At 47.4% G+C, this 22315-nt stretch overlaps 7 protein-coding genes across 7 annotated transcripts; 5 read left to right on the forward strand and 2 right to left on the reverse strand.

Annotated features, from left to right (window-relative positions):
• Window position 1: 1 nt before the first annotated feature.
• Window positions 2-624, reverse strand: AO090003000425 (putative AP-3 adaptor complex subunit sigma; the record flags this gene model as incomplete). Its single annotated transcript, XM_001819555.3, has 2 exons — window positions 2-487; window positions 556-624. 2 exons carry the CDS (start codon window positions 622-624, stop codon window positions 2-4), a joined length of 555 nt encoding a protein of 184 aa, XP_001819607.1.
• Window positions 625-943: 319 nt separating this feature from the next.
• AO090003000426 (translation initiation/elongation factor MRX8) lies at window positions 944-1477 on the forward strand (the record flags this gene model as incomplete). Its single annotated transcript, XM_001819556.3, has 1 exon — window positions 944-1477. The coding sequence occupies one exon, from the start codon at window positions 944-946 to the stop codon at window positions 1475-1477; it is 534 nt and encodes a 177-aa protein (XP_001819608.3).
• Window positions 1478-2976: 1499 nt separating this feature from the next.
• AO090003000427 (F-box/WD repeat-containing protein) lies at window positions 2977-6274 on the reverse strand (the record flags this gene model as incomplete). The annotated part of the gene is made up of 4 exons (XM_023234886.1): window positions 2977-3102; window positions 3160-5396; window positions 5547-5901; window positions 5978-6274. The coding sequence occupies 4 exons, from the start codon at window positions 6272-6274 to the stop codon at window positions 2977-2979; spliced, it is 3015 nt and encodes a 1004-aa protein (XP_023089960.1).
• A 2658-nt stretch (window positions 6275-8932) lies between these two features.
• Window positions 8933-9572, forward strand: AO090003000429 (putative meiosis specific protein Hop1; the record flags this gene model as incomplete). The annotated part of the gene is made up of 3 exons (XM_023234887.1): window positions 8933-9139; window positions 9196-9218; window positions 9341-9572. 3 exons carry the CDS (start codon window positions 8933-8935, stop codon window positions 9570-9572), a joined length of 462 nt encoding a protein of 153 aa, XP_023089961.1.
• Window positions 9573-11212: 1640 nt separating this feature from the next.
• On the forward strand, window positions 11213-11738 carry AO090003000430 (uncharacterized protein; the record flags this gene model as incomplete). Its single annotated transcript, XM_023234888.1, has 2 exons — window positions 11213-11233; window positions 11289-11738. 2 exons carry the CDS (start codon window positions 11213-11215, stop codon window positions 11736-11738), a joined length of 471 nt encoding a protein of 156 aa, XP_023089962.1.
• Window positions 11739-17663: 5925 nt separating this feature from the next.
• Window positions 17664-18347, forward strand: AO090003000431 (uncharacterized protein; the record flags this gene model as incomplete). The annotated part of the gene is made up of 1 exon (XM_001819560.3): window positions 17664-18347. One exon carries the CDS (start codon window positions 17664-17666, stop codon window positions 18345-18347), a length of 684 nt encoding a protein of 227 aa, XP_001819612.3.
• A 2118-nt stretch (window positions 18348-20465) lies between these two features.
• AO090003000432 (putative UDP-galactose transporter) lies at window positions 20466-22150 on the forward strand (the record flags this gene model as incomplete). Its single annotated transcript, XM_023234889.1, has 3 exons — window positions 20466-20534; window positions 20688-21692; window positions 22109-22150. 3 exons carry the CDS (start codon window positions 20466-20468, stop codon window positions 22148-22150), a joined length of 1116 nt encoding a protein of 371 aa, XP_023089963.1.
• Window positions 22151-22315: the final 165 nt, after the last annotated feature.

The raw sequence follows: 22315 nt of genomic DNA on the forward strand, positions 1-22315 counted from the left end.
ATCACCGCCAAGCACCTATACCAGGGAATCCACCGCGCCCTACGCTAGAACTTGCCGCTTGGATAGCCTTCTTCTTCCCTAGAGAGCCCTCTTGACTCCGCACACCAGAAACAATCTTATCGATATTCGTTTCGACGACAACACCACCGACAATCATCTCACTCAGCACCGCATGCATCGTTTCATGACCGAAAATGAGATCCAGCTCGCATACATTCTCGAATATACGGTCCAGTGCCTCGACAAAGACTTGAATCAGATCAATAAGTGCGAGTGGGGACTCGGTAGATGTTGAGATCATAATGAAAGAAAGAGTGGCATATGTCCGGTAGGTCACTTGTGTCGGGGCATCGGATGGGCCCTCTGCGCCGGAGCTAGCACCCCGAGAAAGCAACGGAGGCAGAGGCAGGAAGTTGCAAGCGCTTGGTGGGCGCTGAGCGACCAGATCATAGATCTGTTGTATAAGCGATTGCTTTGTTTGCGTATCCTATGTTCAGAGTTGTCTTGTATTAGCTAGTTTGCCTAGTAAAGGATGTGGATGATCAACCGACTTACGATCTGGGTGTAGAACTTGCTCAGTCGCGGCTGCCCATTATTATTGAAGACGAGTACCGCGTTGATCATTTTGCCGTTCTATAAAATAGTGTATCCGTATTCAACTGTACAGAAAAATAAAGAGAATATTGAAATCCGAAAGCGACCGAAAAATGAAGTTGTGATAGCAGTTGAAGCTATTGTAAGCTCTCTTATCGGCCTGAATCCGCGGGGCGGCATGTCGGCAAAAATACCCTTCCGAGAACTCCGCAGTGCTCGGAAGACTTTTTTATCTTGGATTTTATCTGGAGAAGCTCTCGGGCTGCAAACATAATGCTGTCGTTTCTTTACTGATCTATATCTTGACACTCCACTTATCGCTCTCACACGAAACCAGAACGAAATCACCATGAAGCACACAATATACAGATGTACAGCTTGTTCGCGTCAACGACTACCCTTCCCTCTCCGACGAGCACTCTCAACCGCCATCACTCCGAATACTCCCTCGAACCCGAACAAAGTTCCCCTCCACGACTTGACTCCTGCAGATATCTCCTACTACTGGGATACTCAAGTACCAAATGAAACTGATTTGACCTACGCCGACAAATTCTTCGCACCCTCTCGCCACTCCCCGATCAAAATATGGTCCGCTAGCAAATTCCGCACCACTCCTATGTCATCAGTAGAGCCTGAAGTTGCCTTCCTTGGTCGCTCGAATGTCGGAAAGAGCTCTTTGTTGAACGCAATCATGGGCAAGGAGATATGCTGGACTTCTTCAAAACCGGGAAGAACAAGAGAGATGAATGCGTTCGGAATTGGAGGTACGAAAGGCGGCGAGTCGAAGATTGTTCTGCTTGATATGCCGGGGTATGGAAAGGCGAGTAGGACGGAATGGGGTATTGAGATTATGAAGTATCTTCAGGGAAGGAAACAGTGAGTGCACACCCTATTGTACTCGGGATCCTCGACCCATTCAAGCTGACTCGCAAACGCATGCTCCCAGACTCCGACGGGCTTTTCTCCTTATAGATAGCTTACATGGTCTCAAGAAGACAGATGAGGATATCCTCATGCTTTTCCGGAAATATGCCATTCCGCACCAGGTCATCATGTCGAAGGTGGATAAGATTCTGGCCAAGAAGAAGAGTCAAGTGAAGAGCGGAGCATCAGCGGCAAAAGTCGCTACATTACAGACCTTATTGCAGAGTTATAGACCAATTCTTCAACCTGATGGTCGGTTGGAAGGGCCTGGTGCCCTAGGTGAGATCCTGACATGCAGTGCAGAGACGCCTATCAGCCCCGGCAAGTCGTTAGGAATTAGCGCAATCCGCTGGGCTATCTTGTCGGCTGCTGGATTCGATGGGAATATGAAAGCGCACCCCGTACCCACCGGGTCGCAGGTTACTAACATCTCTCCCGCCGCATCTTAAAATGCAATTTAAAGAACAACTGTTCTTGGAAAGGAGTCAGTTAGACCGCGGAGCTGACTTGGGTATAATATCTAATTACAGGTGAATCACATAGCGGGGCATTTGTCAGGCCTTGCAAGCAGTGCTTACTCCTTAGTAACAACTTTGGGGGTTGTTAACATTAGGTTCCGGTCCGTCAACATCGCAATTTACGGCGGGTTCCTCCCAGCTAAACTTTCGCACGGAAGTTATGTGTCTTGTGAAGCCACCATTGATTATAGAATATGCCCGCATTTTCAGCCTAGATGGCTCTATTGATTCGACATGGTTGTCGAATAACCATTTGTCCTGGAGAATATGAGATGGGTCGGATCTCTTGACGATGAGGGATTGGTCCTTCGAAAGCTAGAGGCATAAGTACTTATGCTTATTCCGCTGCATGATTACACTGCTTCTATTGATGAGGCAGACTGTCTTTTTGTCGGTGTAGACTTGACATCCAGACTGCTAGCATTTAGAGCTATTCCATAATAGTGTCACGATGTTCCCATTTCGTTACGAGTGGGACTCGATAGAGAAAATTGTCAATAGTATGTATTCTATAAGAACCCATTATTAGGGCATGCAGGAAAATCTGCTACATAACAGCTTCGGAGAAGCTGATGATGCACTTGTCTCTGGTGATCAAACTTAGAGATATGCATGTGAAATATAGCAGTGGCACGAAACATGCGTAAAGTGGAGGAGGTCATAGTAGGATATAATGTAGTAAATGGGTAAGAGTCTGATAAATAATCATTTTGGATACCAAAACGCCTGTTCATCATAACAGCATGTCAAAAGTATGCCAACCGCGCTATGCAAAGTGTAATAAAGAGAACAACTCCTTGAGATTGGGTATCATTAATGTTTCATGCCTCAAAGTCCAGAAAAGAAAGGAAAACACCGTAGGACGCAGGGCCATGTGTGGCATACAGGGCCCTACCAAGCGGTGAAACGAGAGCGAGCTCCGGCCGCTGTGATAGTATCAGGCATCAGACAGATCATAGTCTTCGTCGGCATCGCTGACTTCCTGGCCCCAGCGATTAACGACTATACGTCTGCCTAGCTGATCTTCTGGTACCCCGTCGCGAGAAGCACCAAAGTCGAGAACCTGCACGAGGATCTTGTCAGCAAGGGGAAAAGCAGGGATTTAACCAACTGCACCTACCTCGATATAAGTCAAACTATCACGCTGCACCGCAGCCACACATTTCCGGTCGTTGAATTTGACCTGCCATACCCCACTAAGGTCGGTGAGAAGATCTCGCACGCACTCTCCAGTCCGTACATCCCACATTTTTAATGTCCTATCAGATCCTGAGATAACCTTCTGGCCATCATGCTGAAAACATGTGATCGCACCTGTATGAGCGCTCAGCATGTTTTTACATTGGCCTGTTTCTGGATCCCAAATTCTCAGAGTCGAATCTGCGGCTGCTGAGACCAGTCGATCACACTTCAGGTCAAGCAGTCCAACCAGGGAAGAGTGGCCCTCAAGGTTGTACAGGATGGATCCGGTTTCGAGGGACCACACTTTCACCATATTATCCATGGAGCCACTAATACAGCGGTTTCTTTTGTGGTCTAGCACCACGCTGTACACTTTCAAGGAATGGCCTTGGAGTCGGTGAAGAGCTTCTCCAGTGGAAATCTTCCAGACTCTCACCGTGCAGTCGTAGCTTCCGCTAACTAAGGTATCGCCGTGCGCAGCGATCGTGCGGACCGAGTGCTGATGCCCTATAAGAGCGCGGACAAAGTAGGGGCAGTCGGTATCGTCGACATGTGGTCCGTTTTGGTAGTAGACAGGATCACCCGGTTTTGGGAGCTTCCAGATTCTAAGATTTGAGTCTCGTGAGCCAGTGATGATCAAGGGCTCCTTTGGCATCATCTCAGGGGTGCCGTCTGCCTTTTTCCCCACTTCTACCGGTAAAACAATTTGTAAACATCGTACTGTGGACGTATGACCGTGAAAAATCTGAGTACACCTCGCCCTTTCGATATCCCAGACTCTCACTGATCTATCGGTCGAACCAGACACCAGAGTATTACCGTAGTACTCGAGAGCCCAGACACCACCCTCATGTCCCTCAAGTGTCGCTCTCAGAGCCCCAGTTCTAGTGTCGTATACATTGATATTTGTATCGTCACTGCCAGTCAAAACCTTATCCGTATCAAACTGAAGACAAGTGACAACATGACGGTCATGAGCGCGAAAAGCGATGTGACGTGGTTTCACACTGGGTTTCATCCAGCCATTATGAATCGAGTGGTGCCGCTGATAGAGAGATTTGTAAAGATGCAACCCTCGCAGGGACGGTAAGCCAATATCTGGATATGGAACAGCTGCGGCTGCAGCGTTTGCGGCACCATAGGGCCCTTCTGCCGCGGTGACTGACTTTCTCCAATCAGAGGACTCGGAATGATCAGTCCCGCTAGATGATATTTTTCGTTTTGCAAGCTTACGGCTTGAGACACGTGTGCATGCTTTTCTCTTCGGGCGGCGATGCGCAGACGAAGGCCTATCACTGGGCCCTGGCAGTGGTTGCATAGAAGGAGAACCAGACTCAGGATCAGGTTTAATTACAGGAGACGACACGCTTAGGTCCTTCTCGTAATCTTCACCCCCGTTAGGAAACTGCCATCCCCACCCTTCCCTGATTGCACGCTCCAGCTCTCCTTCTGGGAGAACATATCCATCTCTATCGAAAAGTTCCTTCCAACTCTTTTCATCGGAATTGATAATATGCCTCCATTTCTTAGAAACTTGTGCAGCACGGCACATGGTCTGAGCGTCAAAGTATTTCACAATATTTAGGCTTAGTTCAAGAGGCAGAAGAGCCAGGAAATCGCATTTTAAGGCCGGGTTAACAACGTCAGCAACGAAATGCAAAGTTGGCTTCGGACACCGCCTCAGAAACTGGTACATAAGGTAGGTCTTCAGCCCTTCTGGAACTGAGTCAAAGAAGTCCAACACACTGGGGATATCCATTAACGATGTCGGCCGTAGTGTATCAGAACTCGCGGGTAAGATGTTAGGCCTGGAACGGTGCGGGGCAGTGGTCCTAGGGTCTTCTGCACGTAGAGAGCTCACAATGCGATGATCGTTGTTGTCAAAGCTGGAATCCGTATCGGCTTCGGGGTCCTCAGCCGAATCAAAGGAAGAGTCGACATTCATTGCATTCATCGCAGCAACGGGAGACAAGCTAGGGCTTGGTAGGCACATGTCCTGAACAGCCACACCACCAACGGCTGTGAATTGTGATGTTGAACCCAGAGAACTTTGCTGGGGAGCTTCCTGAGACGTTTCATATCCAGTATCTTGGCTCGTGGAGGTTCCCGATTCGTCTTCCGGCCCGCCGTCTGTCTCTATTTCTTGCGGAATGGCTAGCCTGCTTGGATCGCCCTCTGGACGAGCCAAACGTCTGCTCCTTTCGGGGACAACAGTCGATTCAAGTTGATCTTTTCTGGTACTGGGAGCTTTGGAGCCCTCCTGGGATTCGACTCCGGAAGACAAAGGTGAGGGTAGCAGCGTTTCCCTGCGAGAGGCATTCACACCGTGGATTCTCCTCCTAGGTAGTACGCTTTCGCCAGCACTATAATTGTTGCTTTCCGTTTCAGGAGTCGCCAAACCAGCCACCACAGGATGTGTGGATGTAGGGCCATGTGAACGGGTTGAGCGAATCGATTGTTCTGATGGAACTCTGGCAGGATACGGTCGCAAATAACCGTGGCGAGTTTCTGGGGCTGCTAACGCACGACGTTGCTTTGAGCTCGACTGCTGACTGGATGGTTGACTAGACCCTTTAGGGGGGGCAAATCGACGGGGAAGTTGAGTATCATCAGAACATATTGAAGTCACAGATCGAACTAGGCCGTTGGAGGCTCTCAACGCATCATCCTTTTCCCTCAACTACAAGTAGCGCATTAGTAAAGACCAAATGATGGGGAGGATAACCGAACAAGCGACAATTATATAAGGGACATACCTCATTGACGGCGCTTGTAGTATCATCTGGTTCATTGAACACGACGGAATGACCCCCGATCTCAAATTTGATATTTCTCAGCGACGAAGGAGTGGGAGATGATGCTAGAGGATATAGCTTAGGGTCAAGTTCTCGCGTTGCGCGGGGTGGCTTTATAAATAACGGAGGGAAAGTCGTAGTCGTAGTAGTCGTTGTGGTCACAACGGTAGTTCGAGTAGCGGGGGCAAATGAAAATTGACCGACAGAGCCGGTGTTTGGCACATTATCAAGCCCACTGTTATTGTCTTGATCGTCCATATTGTATGTCCAGCGCGAATATATCGAGGGTCCAATGAACTATGTCTAGCTGAGGTGCACGGAAGACGCGTCTCCTTGTGCTGATAAGGGCTCGACTTCGGCGACGTCGGCGGTTATAGGGACATCAAGATACTATCGTTATATTTGTATTCGTACTCAGCAACAACAAAACGCAAAGAGTGAGATGCTATCAAAAAAGCCGGCGATGCTCAACAGGGAAACGATCCGGTATATCGAGGGCGGTCAGCACGGTACATACACGCCTGTAAGAACCATCTAAGTGCCGAAGAGGGTAAAAGCGGTGATTAAAGCACGGCCATAAGGACGGCGTGTCGTACTTGACTAAGAAAAGGGAATGGAGGAAATAGAGAAAAGTGGGTGAAGGAAAAAAAGACAGCCGTGGCGTGCTCTGCTGACAAGGAGGTGGCGGCGGAGGGAGAGGTGGAGGTGGTTGGTCGTGCCTCCTCCGGTGGTCAGGCTTAGTTTTTCAGTGTATTAGATCCCGTTAGTTACCCAAGGGAGACACTAGGGCGGATTAGCCCGATTGGGCGGACTCCCGAGGCTCTCTCCCCCGCAGGGACTTGTCAAAGCACAATAGATCGGTATTAATCAGAAATTCTTCTAATAATAATACAAACAAATAATCACAACGAATAAACCCATGGGCATTCGGATACGTCAGACAAAACATGAACAGAGTATCAATCACATCTTATATATAGAACCCCCGATCATAAGCACATTTCTACCCCGAAATTTTTTCCGGCACTGCTTGAGACAGTGCCCTGGGGTATAGAAAGGAGAAAAAATATATATATCACAGAAAGGATTCGACGATAGCCATAAATAGAGCATGGACATGACCCAAAGATCTACAAACTCTACTATGCGAAATCATTAGTGATGTACCTTTTTCACGAGGAACGGTTAACCTTGAGGGTTGCAAAAAATGTACACGTACACATGGACACATGTCTCTTTTCGCTTAGCAAATGTTGAAGATGAGTGAACTACTTGGTTGTCAATACGTATCTCACCTGTCCTTATGAGATATCATCGCTCATGTGCTCCCTGGCCTTGAATCTCTTATTCAGTTTGCAACTCCTTTCGCTTTTCTTTTTCTTTTGCCTTTACACAAAACTCTTCTAATAAGTAGCCTTTGGACTCGGATGACTTTAACTGTAACCTCATAGCCTGCGCACGTCTTCAGGGAGGGGCCACTATACGTGAATTACTCCGAAATTTCAATACGGTGCAGAGGTCAGACTTATCAAAAGCCTCCGACTGGAGTGTTCAGAAACTAACTTCTCCGATGCAAAAATGACGGTGGATGAAGCAAAGAATGGCGATAATAGTGGACCCAAAACTAACAAAGGCCCACTTATTTTTCCTTACGGAAACCAGGGGTAATCAAGAAGACTTAGGGATGCGATGCAAGGTGAGAGAGGGTCAAGCAACAGATCATAGGGGTAAGCATTGAATGAGGTTCAGGTTGTCGTCCATAGAACTAATTCTCGAGCCTTGCTGGAGTTGATACCATCTCAGCTTGTTCATGGGAATACTTTTCTTGAAATAGACACGCTATACCCTTTTCGATAAAATTTGACAAGCACTACACCTCCGAGCATCCCAGTACACTGAAGAGAATAGTAGAGGCCAAACTACGAGATAGGTGGGTAATACAAAGTGTTTTCTAAAGGAACTTAGTAGTATGACTCGGGAATTTTATTCTTACTCCCAAGAAGGCTAGAACCTAGTCCCAGATCTGTAGAAATTTTTACTGGCAGGAACAGTGACAGCGGAGCAGTGTCTTGTAATATATCCACAGAATCTTGCGGGGAAGAAAGTTACGTACTCCGTACAATATCCTATATGAGGGAGGAATAATCTAGAGTACCATGGAAATTTGCCAGTTTGCTGTTTCAGCCGGAGTTTTGTTTCCCAAGGTAAAGACGAACCGTACTTTGTTCTCCGGTCGCGTATACCAGCCAGATATCCTCCCAAGTATCGCTCTGTAAGAGTCTCCTTCAAGTCGTCAATGCATTCGCTAGTCCCCGATAACCGTCCGCTTCTATATTTAGCCTCTATAGTAAGCTTCTTGGAGTCTTCTAGTAACAGTGGAGCTACCTCTTACCCCAGGACAGTTGGAACAGGTCGTACACCTTCACTGAGACGTTCTCAATCCTCGGTGGGGACTACTGAAAAACCCCTCTTTCTGGTGAGAACCAAGACCAAAAACGGAATTTTTGGTACAAATGGTTCGCATACCAAAGTCACGGGATTTGATGAACACATCTATATTTCAACTTCACCTTTTGAGACACACGAACTTCTGCTCTCTCCATCGGTTGGAGCTGGATGCATAGGAACTCAAGTATGAGAAATGAACTCAATAAGTCAATAGGAAAAAGTAAACTATAGGTCCAAATCAAAGGCAATCCCTGCATTACGGTGGGGAAAACGAAGCCGAAACAGCTCATGACAGGAAACAACCCGAGCCTCCCGTGACCTTGACCTGTGTTCACCTCATGTCGTCAACTTGACTCTGGATCTATGATAGACAGTCCGCTAGCCGAGTGCGCAGTTCAACCAATCATCTCGCAACAGTCATCGCTCCTTGCCCCTAGCTTCATTCTCTTCTATGCATGATTGTCCATCATGGCTCGTATCAAGTTTACTACTGCGCCTACATCGGCTGTTCAAGTACAGTCCGCCCGAGTTCTTCACGAGAAGAAGAGCGCGACTTCTACCCGGAAGAAGACACAGGCTGAGGTTGAGAATCCGGCCAAGTCTGCTGTGTCTGAGGGCTTGTTCCTGAAGCAGCAACAAAGTTTAGAGATGGTACAAATAATGCTACATGTATCGGTAAGTGTTTTCAAGTCAAATTATCTCGGATACCTGCTTATAAGAGCAATGGCTAGTTTGGGACATTATTTTATCTTCGGTGCGTGTCGCCGGCAGTGTTCCCTAAATATCATTACCATCCTCATGCGTACATCATAGGGAGTTCTTACCGCTTCCCTGCTTCGACGATCGAGACCTGAAAGAGGCTCAACGAGAACGCAGATATTCATACCGAGAATTCCTCGACTCTAAATCACGCCATGACACTAATGGAGGCGACCCAGATATCGCTTTCGGTAATGGGAAGAGAGGCCAGCCACTCAAGGTGATGATACGCGGCACCGATCCCAAGGCAGACATGATACTTGATGTTCTGGTACGCTCCACGGATTACTCCTGCCCCTCCTTATCCCAATGGCCAGTCCATCTACCTTTCAGTGCGTGTTTTCATTGACCGATGTAGGAGAACGGCATCTTCGACGCTCTGCGCAAAAATATACTTGAAGCTATTCAATTGACTATCCTTGTCGACAAGGATGCGCCGCAAAATGTCTTAGAGTCGTATACATTCTCTTTCAAATATGCGGGGGGATCAGGAAATGTGGACAGTTGCCTAGAGAGCTTGTCGATAGACCCTGTGGATTACGTGGCTGACATGAGATCGGCACAATCAGCCAGGGTAGGGCTGGAAACAATAGTCAGACGTTTGATAACACTCAGCACATTTCTGCCTACTCTGCCTAGTACAGCAAACCTCCATGAACCACAGAGACGATGGCCTAACTTGGTATAGATAAACGCAATCTGGGAGTCAACTTGTTTTACACGGAAAACTGCCCTTCTGATTATGAGCCTCCTGGCTTTACTACGGCAAATAACGACACGATAAAGTATCCGCTTAATGAGAACTGGAGAAAGGAGACTCAGTCATGTGGGACGATGAACAGCGGATGGCATACGTGAGCATGTCCTGTGCTTACCAAGTTACTCCTACCTAACGAGAGCAGTGTGGGACTTAGGGTAACATCTCTCAAATGGACAGGGCCAGACCCTGAGGGATCGGAAGTACTACCCACGGTACCTTCAGATATTGAATACACAGATGAGGTTCCAAGGGCAGACGATATTGGTTTTGTCGATGAGCCTAGTAATTTGCGTCGTACAGAAGCAGGAAATGATCATTTGGCTTTGGACCAGTCACTAACGTACCGTGACGATAGTAGCTTTCAAGAAGCAACTCAAGATATTGCTGATAGGCAAAAGCTACAGAATATGATGCAAGTGTGTGCTCCTGCATCTTGCGAGTCGCAACTTCGTTTAGAATACGAAAGCTAACCGAAGCAGACCAAGGGATCTTCTTACTCTGATAGTGACCTCATACCGACACAGCCAATCAACCCTGATGTTGCAATTGAAGACAATTACAATTCTACATTACAATTGGACTCAAGGTGGTCTCTTCCAGAGGAGCGAATTGCAAAAATTAGAGAACACCTACGTTTGCAAAAACCGACATTCAATTTACCTCATTCTGAGACCCAATCTCAGGGCCTGGTCAGATGTCAGTGTGGGTGGAACGGGGAAGAAACAGAGATGGTACGTTTATAGGGGCGTTGAAGAAGCAGCAGCTACTCACGTTGTCAGTTAAATTGTGCCTTCTGTTGCACGCGTCAGCACTTCTTGTGCTATGGGTTTGAAGGCCCGAATGACCCCAAAGTTCCTGACGTTCATGCTTGTTACAAGTGCTTACTGGGGCCAAGCGATACCCAGTTGCTCCAGGAAATGAACAGCCTCGTACTTCTGAGAAAAGCTCTCAAAGTCATTCTCAACGAGGGATTTCCAAATAAGATCTCAGAATTTACACAAAAGCTCCGTAAGATGACCCAAAGAATTGTGTCGAGACCAAACTAAATGTGAACAGACTGTAACGGACAAACGATTATCCAAATAACCGACATCTTGAAGAAGAAGGGGTTCGTTCAACCCACACCAGGCTATAAACTCAAAGGATTTGCCCGACGGGGTTTGCCAAAGTATAGCATTCCACAATCAGAGAATATCCGTCAAAGGTTAAAGAAGGAAATATTTCACCCCATGGTGAAAATTGAACACCTTGTAAGTTCCATACTAGTCTTAAAAAGGCAGCAAAAAATACTGATGATCGTCACAGTACGTCCTGAAGAATCCGAATGAACCGGATAACTTAGATCCAACTTCAACCAGTCAAGAGCTTGGCCCCATTGATGTTCCTACTGTTCAAGCTGGGAATATGCCATTCGATGGGCTCAGACCGAGCGGTCATGAGACACAGAACTCCAGCGGAGGCCTGCAGGATCTGCCTATAAAGAGCCGGGATAACAAGAGAAAGTCGTTATCGGACAATGATAAAAACGAGAGCTATGAATCCGATGACCTTGATAAGAATGACCGGGCTGCAGAGGAGCAACTACATAACAGCTTCCTGACTGAGGAGAGCATGAACTCAAAGGCCAGGGGATCAAGCCAGCGGACATCAAGTAGTCAGGGACCTCGACGTAGCGGCAGGAAAAGGCGTAAGATAAGCAACTACTCCAAGCTTATCGATGTTGGGGCCGAGACGAGCGATCATGAGAGCGTCTAGACCGAGAGGATGTTTCTGAAAGCACAAAGTGTTCATCTTGACATGGTATTAACCCGTCTTTCAACAAGTGGGAAGATAGGACGCTGGTGTCGGATCCAGTGAAAGGAACCAAAAAAGAAAGGGTGGTCCAGGGTTTGCAGCATAGCAAGCACTTGAACAAGGTGTCAGAGGAAAGAGAAGCAAATGCGGTTTTACCGAGAATCACCTTATGAAGGCTGTCCCTGAACGGCTGAGGCTTGGGCCGCCTCGGGCAAAAGCATTCTGGATTTGATGGGCTATTCTGGGAGGGTGCCCAGGAAAGACTTCAGAAAATTCGAAGGACTGATACCTAGTTTGTATTCTACTTTTGAGGGGTTGTTTTTGTTGAAGAAACTGGGTTCCATAGCTGAGCAACTTGTATCAGTCAGGTCGCATACTATTCGCATATACAATGTGCTTAAACTGGAAAACAATGGGTAGTGTTTCAACAAAAACCAAGTGCCACTGGTATTAAACAGACATCAATCAGTGATATACTCGGCAACAATGAAGATCTCTAGGGTCACCGTGATGTTTCTAGGACCTCGGATACATTCATGTGTCATTGAATTAGGATCAGCCTGTAGGGCAGATATGCTTTCTCGGATCTCTGATGACATACGGTTATGTGTCATGGGTTCGGAGGGAAGGCGATCAGAGATGTTGAGATGTTGAGATCTTTATCAACTGCAAGGCACACTTGGATGGGCCCGGATCAGCGATTACCCCTTGCAGCAGCAATCGTACATGGAGCGAATCATGAACCAGAACGGGGAATTCTGATGGGGAAATCGTCAGATTTGAAATCATCATGAGGGGCAGGAGAAGGCCTGAGCTCAGCTGATCCACGCCTCTACTCCGTCATTGGATTGTGGGCTGTAATTAATCGATTGTTGCTATGTTTGGAGTACTCTAAAGGTGGACGGGTGGGAACCAAGCCACCCTCTGTGCGCTTGATCGGATCCTCGTCGACTATACTCAGTATTGCAAGGGACGTGGGATACTTATAGATTAACCGATCAAGATCTGGGAAAAAAAGAGAAAGTTAAGGTAACGTTGAAACAAATGTCATCCACTGGTGGTAGCGACCGGCAATTACGAGCGGCTCTTTTTTCAAGTCCATTATTGTGACTGCTTGAAACTTTCAATACATTGGAATCAGATCCGTGGTTGGGCACGGAATAGTCGCACTTTTATTTTTTGGCGATGGAGCAATCTGACACTGCCGAGTCGAATGTGATCGCCTGTCAGAGTCTGGTCGGTAGCGAGCGACTCCTTCAATCTTGTGGCTTCGTCTCAGTCCAGCTCCCCGCGTGGGGAATTGGCCATCCGGCAGACCGACGGTCGTAGGCGCCCATAGACAAGGTGTTTTTGGGCATTTGCTTTGGTTCCTGAGCCCCTATAGTCGACTTTACTACCGAATATTTACTGTACGTGAAACACTAGTAATTTGTCATTTTTAGCCGATCCCCTATTTTCGTTCCTGGAGAACCCAACTGATCCCAGCAAGCTGGATACCTAGACAGAGGTCAGTGGCTTGGCAGATCGGCACTACACACGATAGCCCATAGGACAGACCCTTGATGCACGTAATCAGGGCAAAATGCGAACAGTTACTAGTTCCGCGCTTTATGATCTCACTAACGAAAGCCCCGGGATATTCTGCAAGATGTGCTCGGCGACCATCCGCTTGAGTAGCGCATTTGACACCACTACTGGCGACCTGTACATATCCGAGTGTAGTATGTACATACATATACACTTAGGTGGCTGCAGCGGATGAAGTAGGGGTTAAACTTTGCAAGTTCCATACCCTGGCATGTAAGATGGTCTGCAATGCCGAAGAACATCTCTGTGGAGTAGGGAGCTTTGGACCATTATTCAATTGCCAGCCTGAAACCACTAGCAACTGGGCAGGTTCATGACAGCACATCTTTGCCTCTCACGGGAAAGTCAGGCCTGATGTTTATTCCATTCTGCCATGGAAAGAATTAAATGGACTTGACGACTATTGACGACGATCCCAGCATCTGAGGGTCACATTGGATCGGCCTTTCAAGCACATGCATGTCAAGCACCAAAACCCGATTTGTGACGCAAATCCCCTATTAGAGTCGGGCGAGCATCGGCGGAAAATAGATGATTCGGACGACAAACCGCATTGTTCCCCATTGGTGTAGGACAACGTATCCGATATACTCCGTGGAACGGTGATCACTGTTGGAAACCTTTGTTCGTCTTGAGATGGGACTATTGAATGGGGGCACTTGAGACTCCACCGATATGACAGCTAAAGATGGCATTGGCGCGCGGGATGGTGATCAACACTGGTTGTACTCATCGGGGGGATAGAAAGACGGCAGAGGTCGCGGCGCGGCCTGAGGAAAGTTTAAAGGGTATTTCCAGAGTTCTTCGCTCTAGTACTCCGTAAGTAGTTCGGGATCGAGCCCATGGATCGAGTGGTTGTCAGAACGAGTGGAGAATCGATAGTGCTCCTGGGTAACCCCTTAAAAGGGGGTCTTGACTCTTATGTGTGGCAATTATTATGGCTTCGGCGCCCTACCGTGCAAAGTCATACGCAATCTATTGCTTTGTTATACCAAGGAAGGTTATTTAGAATAATGAGACCAAAAACAATACCATTGAGACTATTAATGTTATTTCAATGGAGACCGCGACCTTTGATCACACAGCAAAGGATTTAATTAGTATTGGGATTGTCGGCGGACAGCCGCGTGGGAGCTGCACGTGCCCGCCTCGTGTATGCCGCGGAAGATTGATTTGAATTTTTGCTGCGTCAACGTCGACGGTTGGAATTCTCCTAGAAGGAATTCCATTTTAGAAGAAGAATGGAAAAGAATCGCTAGGAACTAACTTTGTTGAACGTCCTTCTGATGTCTGTTACATTAATTGACCTTGCATGTGTACCCAAACCAATAAGAATCTATCATGGTATTGTCCATCTAGGTAGGCATAACATGGAAAGCATCTCGAGACACCACCTTACAAATGAGAGAACCTTCACCTCGAGAACCATTCATCGCGGCACACACGTCACTGGAGGGACAATTCACCACGACTTTACTCCGTACGTACTAGTTTTTATTTTACGTGAGTGGTGGTATGATTGAATGGCGGTCGCCTACTAAGTACGTACTAAGTGCTAGTACTAGTAGTGTAGTCTCTGGTCGGTCCACCGCACTAATCCAGATCCATTCTCTACTGAATACAATCGAGGGAACCATGGGTGGTGCCTGTCGATAATTACTGATATTGTCAGAAGCTAAAACAAGCACTATCGAGTTGTGTACTCCGTACTATGGACACCGACTTTAAGTTGGCCACCCCCGTTTATTGTTCGATGGAGCTTATTCTGTGGCGGTTTCTCTCTCTTTTCTTCTTCGGGCTTTATCGGTATTACCCCCAATGCTCCACCAACAAATGTGCAGTCTCATCTGAGAGCACGCACTCGATGGAGTAGAGGATACGTGGATCTCCCTGTTTCGGGTTCTCCATAATAAATCGCGCGTAACTGAGTTGTTGGTCCATGCGTGCTTTTTAGATTGCCTGGGGGCTTTTTTTCCTTTTTCCTTTTTTTTTTTTTTTTTGGATACTTTCCCATCTCAGCCCCTTAAAGCTAAGATTAATTTACTAGTACTCAGCGTTCGAAATCCTTTCCCACCCCGTCTCCAGCTGTTCAAATGTAATCACAACTATAGTGCCTAATAAATATCCTAGGCTCGCTCGGACGGTCTATTAGTCTCCGATCAATTCCTTATTTATTTGCTGTGCCTTTGCATCATTAAAAGGACACCAGTGATCCGCTCCATTCAGCAATATTTGACGCTTTTCTTCCTAATTCTTACCCGCGTTAACACTCTCCCCACCTGTTAGAATCCCTGTTCTCCGCTCCCCTCATACCAGGGACCTCAATTTGGAGAAATTGGATTTTGTATGCTGTCGATAGAGTAGTGGCGATTGGGAAATGAAACGTTCCTCGTGATCGAACCGAACAGCTTCTCACCGGCTCACTGTGGGGAAGGACACTATTTTGGGGCTGGAAAGTGCGACACAAAAAGCTCAATCCAGGATCAAGGGTAAAAGATAAGAAAATAAACCAAAGCATATCTATACCCACGTCAGCCGATACCTGAGACGCATTGAGTTACACAAAACCTCGTCCTCCTTCGGTGCAGCATTAGAACTTCTCATTCGACATTTGCCGCCGGTGACATTCGCAATTACTGATACAACCGGTTTGAGCAAGACGAAAATTTCAGAACGGAAGTTCAGTTGATCGAAGCTTCTAAGATGCCCCTGCAGACCATGACGATACCAATGCGGACATCGAGTGTCAACGCGGTGTCGAACGGGGTGCATATGTCAAATGCTAGCCATGAAGATTTGAGGCACGAGTCAGCGTCAAAAGCCCAGAAGATATTGGGTACGACTGAGATCACTATGCCTCAGGATCAATCTCGGCGAGAAGATAGAAAATCGCGAGGAAATAGCTTCATGAGAGCCCCGGATATCAAGGCGAAGAAAAGCGGCGGTTTTGCTGCGTTCCCTACTCCTAAACCTGAAGAAACTTTACCACCACCACATCTCCGTGTTCGAGCATCGTCCCCGCTGCTCGGGCAGCAGTATCGATCAGAAGATGCTATGCCACCGCCTATTCCTACCCATTCCAAAAGGGTTCAACAGTCCGGCTCCTCGTCTACACTGTTTTCCTACTTCAATTCCCGCAACTCTACTATGGATTCCAATCTAAGTCGCAATACGACAAAAGATTCAACGGCGACTGAAGAAAAGAGCTCTCGAATGCAGCACAATGTCGAGCCACGCTATGGTTTGAAACAACCGAAGGGCCCTATGAAGGAATCGAAGCGGAAAATGCGCCCACCCCGAATAGATCTCTCTCTGTTATTTCCAAAGCCACGAGCGGATGCCGCCCCCCTTTTGTCGCCGCAACGATTGGTAAACTCGCCATCTGCGATATCAATGACCTCTGAGCTTCCTGCAGCCAAACCGAAGAACTATGACAACCCTGCAACTACAAAGAGAGTCACAAAAACTCCTCCTTCGGGCCATGAAACGAAGGGTCATAAAGCTACTGACGTCGACAGCGAGTCCTCACCGATTTACGAGTCAGGTAATACAAACTGGCTTGATCCATCACTTGAAAGAACAGTGCGCACTAGTGAGATGGATATGGCTTTGAAACGGTACAGCCAATTCCAGAAAGCTCCCCAGCCTAGTGAAGTGGCCCGATCCAGTCAGTTGCATTTGCGGCCACGGGATCGTGAACAACCGCAAACAAGCGATACAAAGTCTACAGGGAGTTCTTTGCGAAAAGTTCCATCTAATAGCTCCGCCGGGGAATGGAGCAGGGAACTATACTTGTCTCCTAACTCTTTCTCCCGCCCACACAACAGTCGTGTTTCTAATTCATCGAACGCACGGCACGCTGACTCACGCGAAAAGCCCTCTGCCTACAAGAGTTCAATGTCGAAGAAAAGCAGTAAAAGTACTTTGAAAAATGTGGACCTCAACAAATCGAGCGTGCTTTGTCTTTCATCATCAGAAGATGAAGATGACGAGGAGGAGGAAGAGCCAGCCAAGCATGACAAAAACATAAGAGACAGCGTAACTACCTACGGTGAATTCGAGGCTGAAATATGTACAGCTTCTGCGGCCCAAACCACGAAAGGAACACTGAAACGAGTTGAGAGACCTTACTCTATGTCTGCTAGTAGCCGTGGGTCTCAGTCTGTCCGACGACAACAGCAAACTATATTACGAAACCCATCAATGTCGTCTGCAGGAAGGTCAACCCTTGAAACGAGGAGTCACCGCTCGAGTGGTGTACCCACGATATCAGAACTAGACTTCCTCAATACCGATCCTATGGTTAGCCAAGTCCGAAAACCGTCTCAGAGGGCACGTCTCCAGCAGAGCCAGCAGAACCGCAGAAGCCGAGTTATAGCCGTGACAAGGCAAGAAGAGCACCTACTAGAAGCAATGAGGCAACGGAAAGGCAAAATAACCCCCAGCCTTTTCCATGAAGCTCGTTACCAAGATAGTCTCGAGCCTGATAGAAATTCTATGCTCTCTGTGCCTTCGCGGGACTCATTCTACGGGTCCGACATCTCCTTCCTTCGACTCAGCCCTGGACTACCTCCTAATATGCTACGGAAAGATCAAGGTGCAAACAATTTTGATAAAGACGGTTCCATTTCTCAGGGCACGGCTTCTGATGCAGAACAGAAAACCACTAACTCGAGCGCGTCTCCTCGTGTTAGCTTGATCTATTCGGAAAGTCTTCCCTCGCCAGCAACCAGTGGAGCTTCCCCATTGACACCGACTCTTCCTATACATCGCTTTTCTCCGCTCCCATCACAAAAGCCGCCTCCACGCAACCCCCCTCCGGCTATACCATCAGTTCAACGGCGACATTCGAGACGGCGCACGGATAGTAGCGAGGCCATCGTTTTGGGTGACTCCGAGGAACGGAAGGAAACAGACGATTTCCCGATTTGGGCATTGGGATGGGGAGGTAACGATAATGCCAATCTTACGGCAGTACACTGAAAGTCCGACTGTAACCAGTCGCCTTTCACAACACTCAGGTCCTTAATACCGCCATGAACGAATCACTTATCCACCATTATATCCAGAGGTCTTATCATTGATTGATACACCTGCAACACGTGTCTCACACTTTTCTCCTACTTCTTATACTATATACACTCTTTATCCCTACCACTATCTCACTCTTTGATCTTTTTCTATCTTGGTTGATTACCTACCATTCGCTGATCCATACATTTCCTTGTTTTATCACATACCACACAATGACCGGCTAGACGATGCCATTTTCTTATACAATGTATTTACTACTTACCATGTCCTTATGCACAGAAAGCAGGAACAAGCATAGACTAATCTAGCTTTTTGAGTCCATAAACCTTTTGCCCATGACATTAATATGGTTAATCCTTTTATCCCTATTATCATATGTTTTATTTCCGGTTCCATAGGTCTAAGTGTAGTAAATAGTACAGCACTACATGTGTCCAGTATACTTGGCGGGGGATCAGCTATTTCCGAGATTTGGTTAGGATACATTCCAGCGGTTTGTATCCCTTACTTTCCCCTTCTCTTGTCCTCCAGATCAGGCACCTTAGTGGAGAGGCACAAGAGCCATGACCCACTCAAGCATTTGGAAGCTGGATACTTTGATTATGGTTTTGGGCTCAGCCACTCTATGCCTCCAAGCTCAGCTTCGCTGGCCACCCAAGCGAGTCACAAGTCAAGAAGCCCTCACCCGATAGGTTTCTACTTGCGATTACTTTTGCATGTCTCACGATCTCGGAATGTAACTGAGTCAACCCGTGGAGTTTATAAATTCAAACGAAATTCAGTTAGAAGGGTCACTCGTATATGCAAGGGAACAAGTGCTTGTGGTTTCCTGGAACAGAAAGTACAAAGAAGAAAAGGTGGAGAGAGGATACATACAAGAGGTCGCGTGAGCTGGATAATGATAAATGATGGGCTGAGATACTTAGTTCCACCAGGAGTCGCTACTTCATTGGTACGTAGATTAGTAGGGAGCAGAGAACTTTAGGTAGTGGTCCCGTGGATATGGCCGGTGAACTGAACCTAGATCCATAGTACATAGCTCCCAAAACAACCCAGGAAATAACAGGCGTTCGATCGAGACCTTCGATATCCTGGGATCCATTCATTTAGTGGGAAACTAAAAAAATAAAGTAAGAGTCATAGGCACTTTGTTTGAAAGCTTATACCCGGCACTCTTTTCTCGAAGACAAGTTCTCGCCGGTGTCTTGGAAATGTATACTGTGTCGTAAACATACGTTCTATTGTATCTCGATCTTGTGCACAGGAATTACGTGAACGGCCCATCATGATCTATCGGCCAGATACGACGAGAGTGGCTTGAGAAGCATTACTTGTAGCACTTGAGTCGAGGCGTGTCGACCCAAAGGGGCACTGCATTCTACCCAATTGGAAGATGATTTCTAGGCAGCTGATGTCAGAGTGCCTTCAAATGGGTCCAAAAAGCAAAGGCGATGCAAATCCAAGGACTTAATTCCACTTCTCTTGACACCGACCATGGAATGAAAATCAAATGGCAAAAAAGAAGGAAAACTAAACCAACCACTCGAGTTGAAGGACTCCACACCGCTAAAACTAGTTAAGCGCCGCATTTAATCACGTTCAACATGAAGGAATACGAATGCCATAACCCGACCCCAGATCTTCTTTTTTATTAGTAACGGCTCGTAAGCCTCTCAGCTCAGATCCCCTTTCATCCCAGGTCCTCGCTTTGTTTTCTTTCCTCTTTGTCTCCTGCCAACCACCCCCTTATCTCACTGTGACTTATTCATTGTTTCCCGAGATATCTTCACCCAGGGGTCGAGCTCCACCTCGGTCCTATTTGTGCGATCGCGCAAAGGACCTTCTCTAACTCGGTCGTGCGACAATTGCCCTCTTAACGACTCAAAACGCACAAGTCGCATGTAACACCCCCGGCAAACATCAGACGACCTGCCCCTATCGATTTGCGGATAGAACTCTTGAGAAAAGGGGCCTATATTAATTGATTGCTTGTCCCGTTCTGTCATTGACACGGAGGCACGGACCGAATTTCGCTTGAGGAAATACCGACTTTGCCAAATTATCAACATGGGAGAAAGCGCACAACGCCCGTCTTCGGGGCCAGGCCCAGTTGGGAAGAACTTTTCATGGATTCTGGTAATGCTCTTGGCGTCCCGGCATCAGCAGCATGACTGCGCGATTATGTCCATTTCTGGCTGACTGTATGTTCTCTTTGGCTGCAGTTAACGGCACAGTACACTACGTTTGTGCTGGTATGTTACCCAACTCTCTAAATATTCTCGAAAATAGACTGTTAATCCATTGCTTTCTGGACAGTTACTACACTACTCACGGGTAATGCCGTCAACTAATGGCAAGCGATATCTCACGTCTACCGCGGTCTTTTTCAACGAGGTTGTGAAACTTGCCATCTCTCTTACCATAGCATTATACGAAGTTTCCAAAACGGCGCCCCCATCAGTTCCTGCAACTTCTCTTTTCTTCTCCCTCACGTCTGCCGTTTTCTCCGGTGACAGTTGGAAGCTCGCAATCCCCGCCTGCCTCTATACACTTGCAAACTCGTTACAATACGTCGCTCTTTCGAATTTACAGGCGGCACCCTTCCAAGTAACATATCAGTTGAAACTCATTGCGACTGCCATTTTTAGCGTGATTTTGCTGAACAGGAGCATCTCACTGCGCAGGTGGGGGTTGCTGTTGCTCCTGCTGGTGGGGGTTGGGCTTGTGCAGATGCCCATTAGCAGTTCTGGGGATATTTCTCTCCAAGAGGAGGCGGCCGCCCATCATGCTTTTCCTCGGTCGCTGGAAGAATGGAAGGCCGCCAAATTGGATCGGCCAAATCTCCATAAACGTTCGGCAACGTATGAGGGCATTGAAGAGGATATGATGACCGCCTTTCCGCGAATGAATGCAGTTGTTGGTCTCTTAGCGACTCTGGGTGCGTGCGTCGCATCTAGCCTTGCCAGTGTATATTTCGAAAAGGTACTGAAGGATAGTGCAAAGTCGACCTCGCTTTGGGTCCGCAACGTTCAACTGGCCGTATACTCTATCTTCCCCGCGCTTTTCATTGGTGTTGTCTTCTTGGATGGCGAGAAGATTGCTGCCAACGGGTTCTTCGGAGGGTATAATTGGGCCGTCTGGTCTACCGTGGTTACTCAAGCAATCGGGGGAATTGCAACATCTTTCTGTATAGGCCATGCATACCGAGATGCGAAGAATGTTGCTACTGCCACCAGCATTTTTCTCACTACGTTAGGGAGTATCTGGCTATTTGAGTTTGAGCTCACTGGTAATGTACGTGCTGCGGAGCTTTTTCTTGAAAGACCCTCCGTGGTTTCTAATATGTGCTAACCGTCCCCCTTCTAGTTTATTCTCGGAACGTTTGCAGTGCTTGTGGCTACGTATCTTTGCGAAGACCCGAATTCGGCTTCCAGCACCGGCAAGCGCCAGGGACTTCGCCCGCCACCGATTCGCATCGACCAGTATGAGAAAGAATCCAAAAGCGACGATTTTTCGCCCGCGTCCCCTCCACCGAACGAGTTTTCGATTAAACTCCCCGGAACGCCGTTCCTGTCTGATGCCGGCCTGTCGACCTCTAGGCCTACGTCACCAGGCCATGCTAGGATTAATGCAGCCCGGACCGCCAGCGGTGGTTATTTCGATAAGCAGCTACGAGACCAGTGATTTTGACGATACTGATACGAACTCAGATTTGCATGCAATGTGTACATTACGCTTTGCATTTGGACTAAGTCCTATGGGAAGTAAATAAGCATGGATAGAAGCGAAGCTTTTCTTGTTTCATCTTGAACATCGACATATTTCTCGTGCATGTGACTTTTGATTTGTCCTGTTTTCCACCCTCATCGTTTCTTCCTTTCTTTCCCTCTCGTCTTCTCCCTTTTTTGGAAGACCAC

Source organism: Aspergillus oryzae, chromosome 2, assembly GCF_000184455.2.
Source record: "Aspergillus oryzae RIB40 DNA, chromosome 2".
NCBI lineage: Eukaryota > Fungi > Ascomycota > Eurotiomycetes > Eurotiales > Aspergillaceae > Aspergillus > Aspergillus oryzae.